Source organism: Gavialis gangeticus, unplaced genomic scaffold (assembly GCF_001723915.1).
Source record: "Gavialis gangeticus isolate Ggan-Ray unplaced genomic scaffold, GavGan_comp1, whole genome shotgun sequence".
Classification (NCBI taxonomy): domain Eukaryota; kingdom Metazoa; phylum Chordata; order Crocodylia; family Gavialidae; genus Gavialis; species Gavialis gangeticus.
The window spans coordinates 42,844,412-42,845,842 of record NW_017729031.1 but is presented as its reverse complement, the minus strand read 5'-3'; the positions used below and the strand labels follow the sequence as shown (position 1 = coordinate 42,845,842).

Sequence of the window (1,431 nt, the reverse complement as noted above, 5' to 3'; positions counted from 1 at the left end):
GGGTTGGGTGCCCAGATGGGGGTCTCCCATGGGTGGGGGTGCCTGGCAGGACCCTGGGCTCTGGGGAAGGGCACGAGGGGGCCCTGGGGAGGGCTCCGGGGAAAGGCGGGGGGGGCATGGGGAGGGGTCCCCTGCCCCAGGCTCTGGGGAAGGGCAGGAGGGGGCTCCAGCTGGAGCGCTGGGGAGGGGTCCCGGCTGGGGGACGTGGGCCGGCCAGGGGGATGGACACAGGGACTCACGGCACGGAAAGCAGCCAGGTTGTTCTCCGCCTCCTCCTTCAGCTGGATCTCCTCCTGCAGCCTGCGAGAGGGCAGGGGTCAGCGGGACCCCCGGGGCAGGTGTGGGGTGGGCAGGGCACAGGGCCCGGCAGGGGGGCCTGGCTCTGCAGTGGGGGGACTGGCGGGGGGCCAGGGGCTCTTCCTCCCTTCCCAAGTATAGGCACAGGCAGCGCAGCACAAAGGCATGAGGTCACCGCCGCGCGTGGCTGCCCCTTCCCTTATAGGGGAACAAGAGCGGGGCCGAGCCGGCAAGGAGGGGGGCGGCAGGGACCCAGCGGGGTGGGGCACGGAGCCCCAGCTGGAGCCGCGACCCCTTGGGGTGCAGGGACCCCGCACCGTGGCTCCGAGTGGCGCACACGGGGCTCAGGCTGCAGCCCGGGGGCGCGGGGGGTTGGGGCCCCGATTGGGGGGTCAAGGGTCACGGGGCACTGGGGACACGGGACATCCTCTGGTTCCCTGCTCACAGGCCACGGCCCGGCCCCTGGTGGCACGTGCCCGCCCCGGTCACACGGTGGGGGCACGGGCCATGACAGTGGAAGTAGAGACGGGCCCCTCCCTCCCTAGCCCCCCATGGCCGGGGTTGACTCAGCTGCCTGGTTCCCGCTGGCCCCCTCCATCAGGGCGACGTCCTCTGGGAGGGGGACGATCCCGGCTTCCACGGCCCCACCCGGCTGGGCCCCTCCAACCCGGGGGCAGGGGCAGGGGCAGGGGGGCAGGTCTGGGCCGAGGCCCGAGGCAGGAGGAGTCCACCCACTGCTGCCAGCTTCCCTCATCCCTCACGGCCCGTCTTGGCCGTACCGTCCCGGGCAGCGAGGCCCAGCCCAGCCCGCCCCGTACGACCGGCGGTGCCTCGCTGCATGGGGCTGGCCTGCCCGGCACCCCGCAGCAGCCGACGGCTCAGGGCAGGAGACTAGGTTGCCTCGCACCCAGAGCCCGGGTCCCAGCTGCCACGGGGCTGGCCCGGCTCTACCAGGCAGCAGCTGCCAGGCCAGGGGCTGTGGCCTGGTGCTGGCTCCTGGGGGCACCAGGATTCCCCCGGCCCCTGCCGCCTGGGCCCATTTCCCAGGCTGCCCAGTGAGGCCAGGTGCTGGGCAGGTGCAGCCCCAGTGACATCGTCCTTCCCAGAATAAAGGCTGGTGACAGGGTTATAAAT

General features: G+C 73.0%; 1 protein-coding gene across 1 annotated transcript in view; it reads right to left on the bottom strand.

Annotated features, from left to right (window-relative positions):
* Positions 1-1,431, bottom strand: part of DES (desmin) — a 10,716-nt gene that overhangs the window by 8,324 nt on the left and 961 nt on the right. The window contains exon 2 of the mRNA XM_019522675.1: positions 240-300. Coding sequence (XP_019378220.1) covers positions 240-300 — 61 coding nt within the window. The remainder of the gene's footprint in view (positions 1-239; positions 301-1,431) is intronic.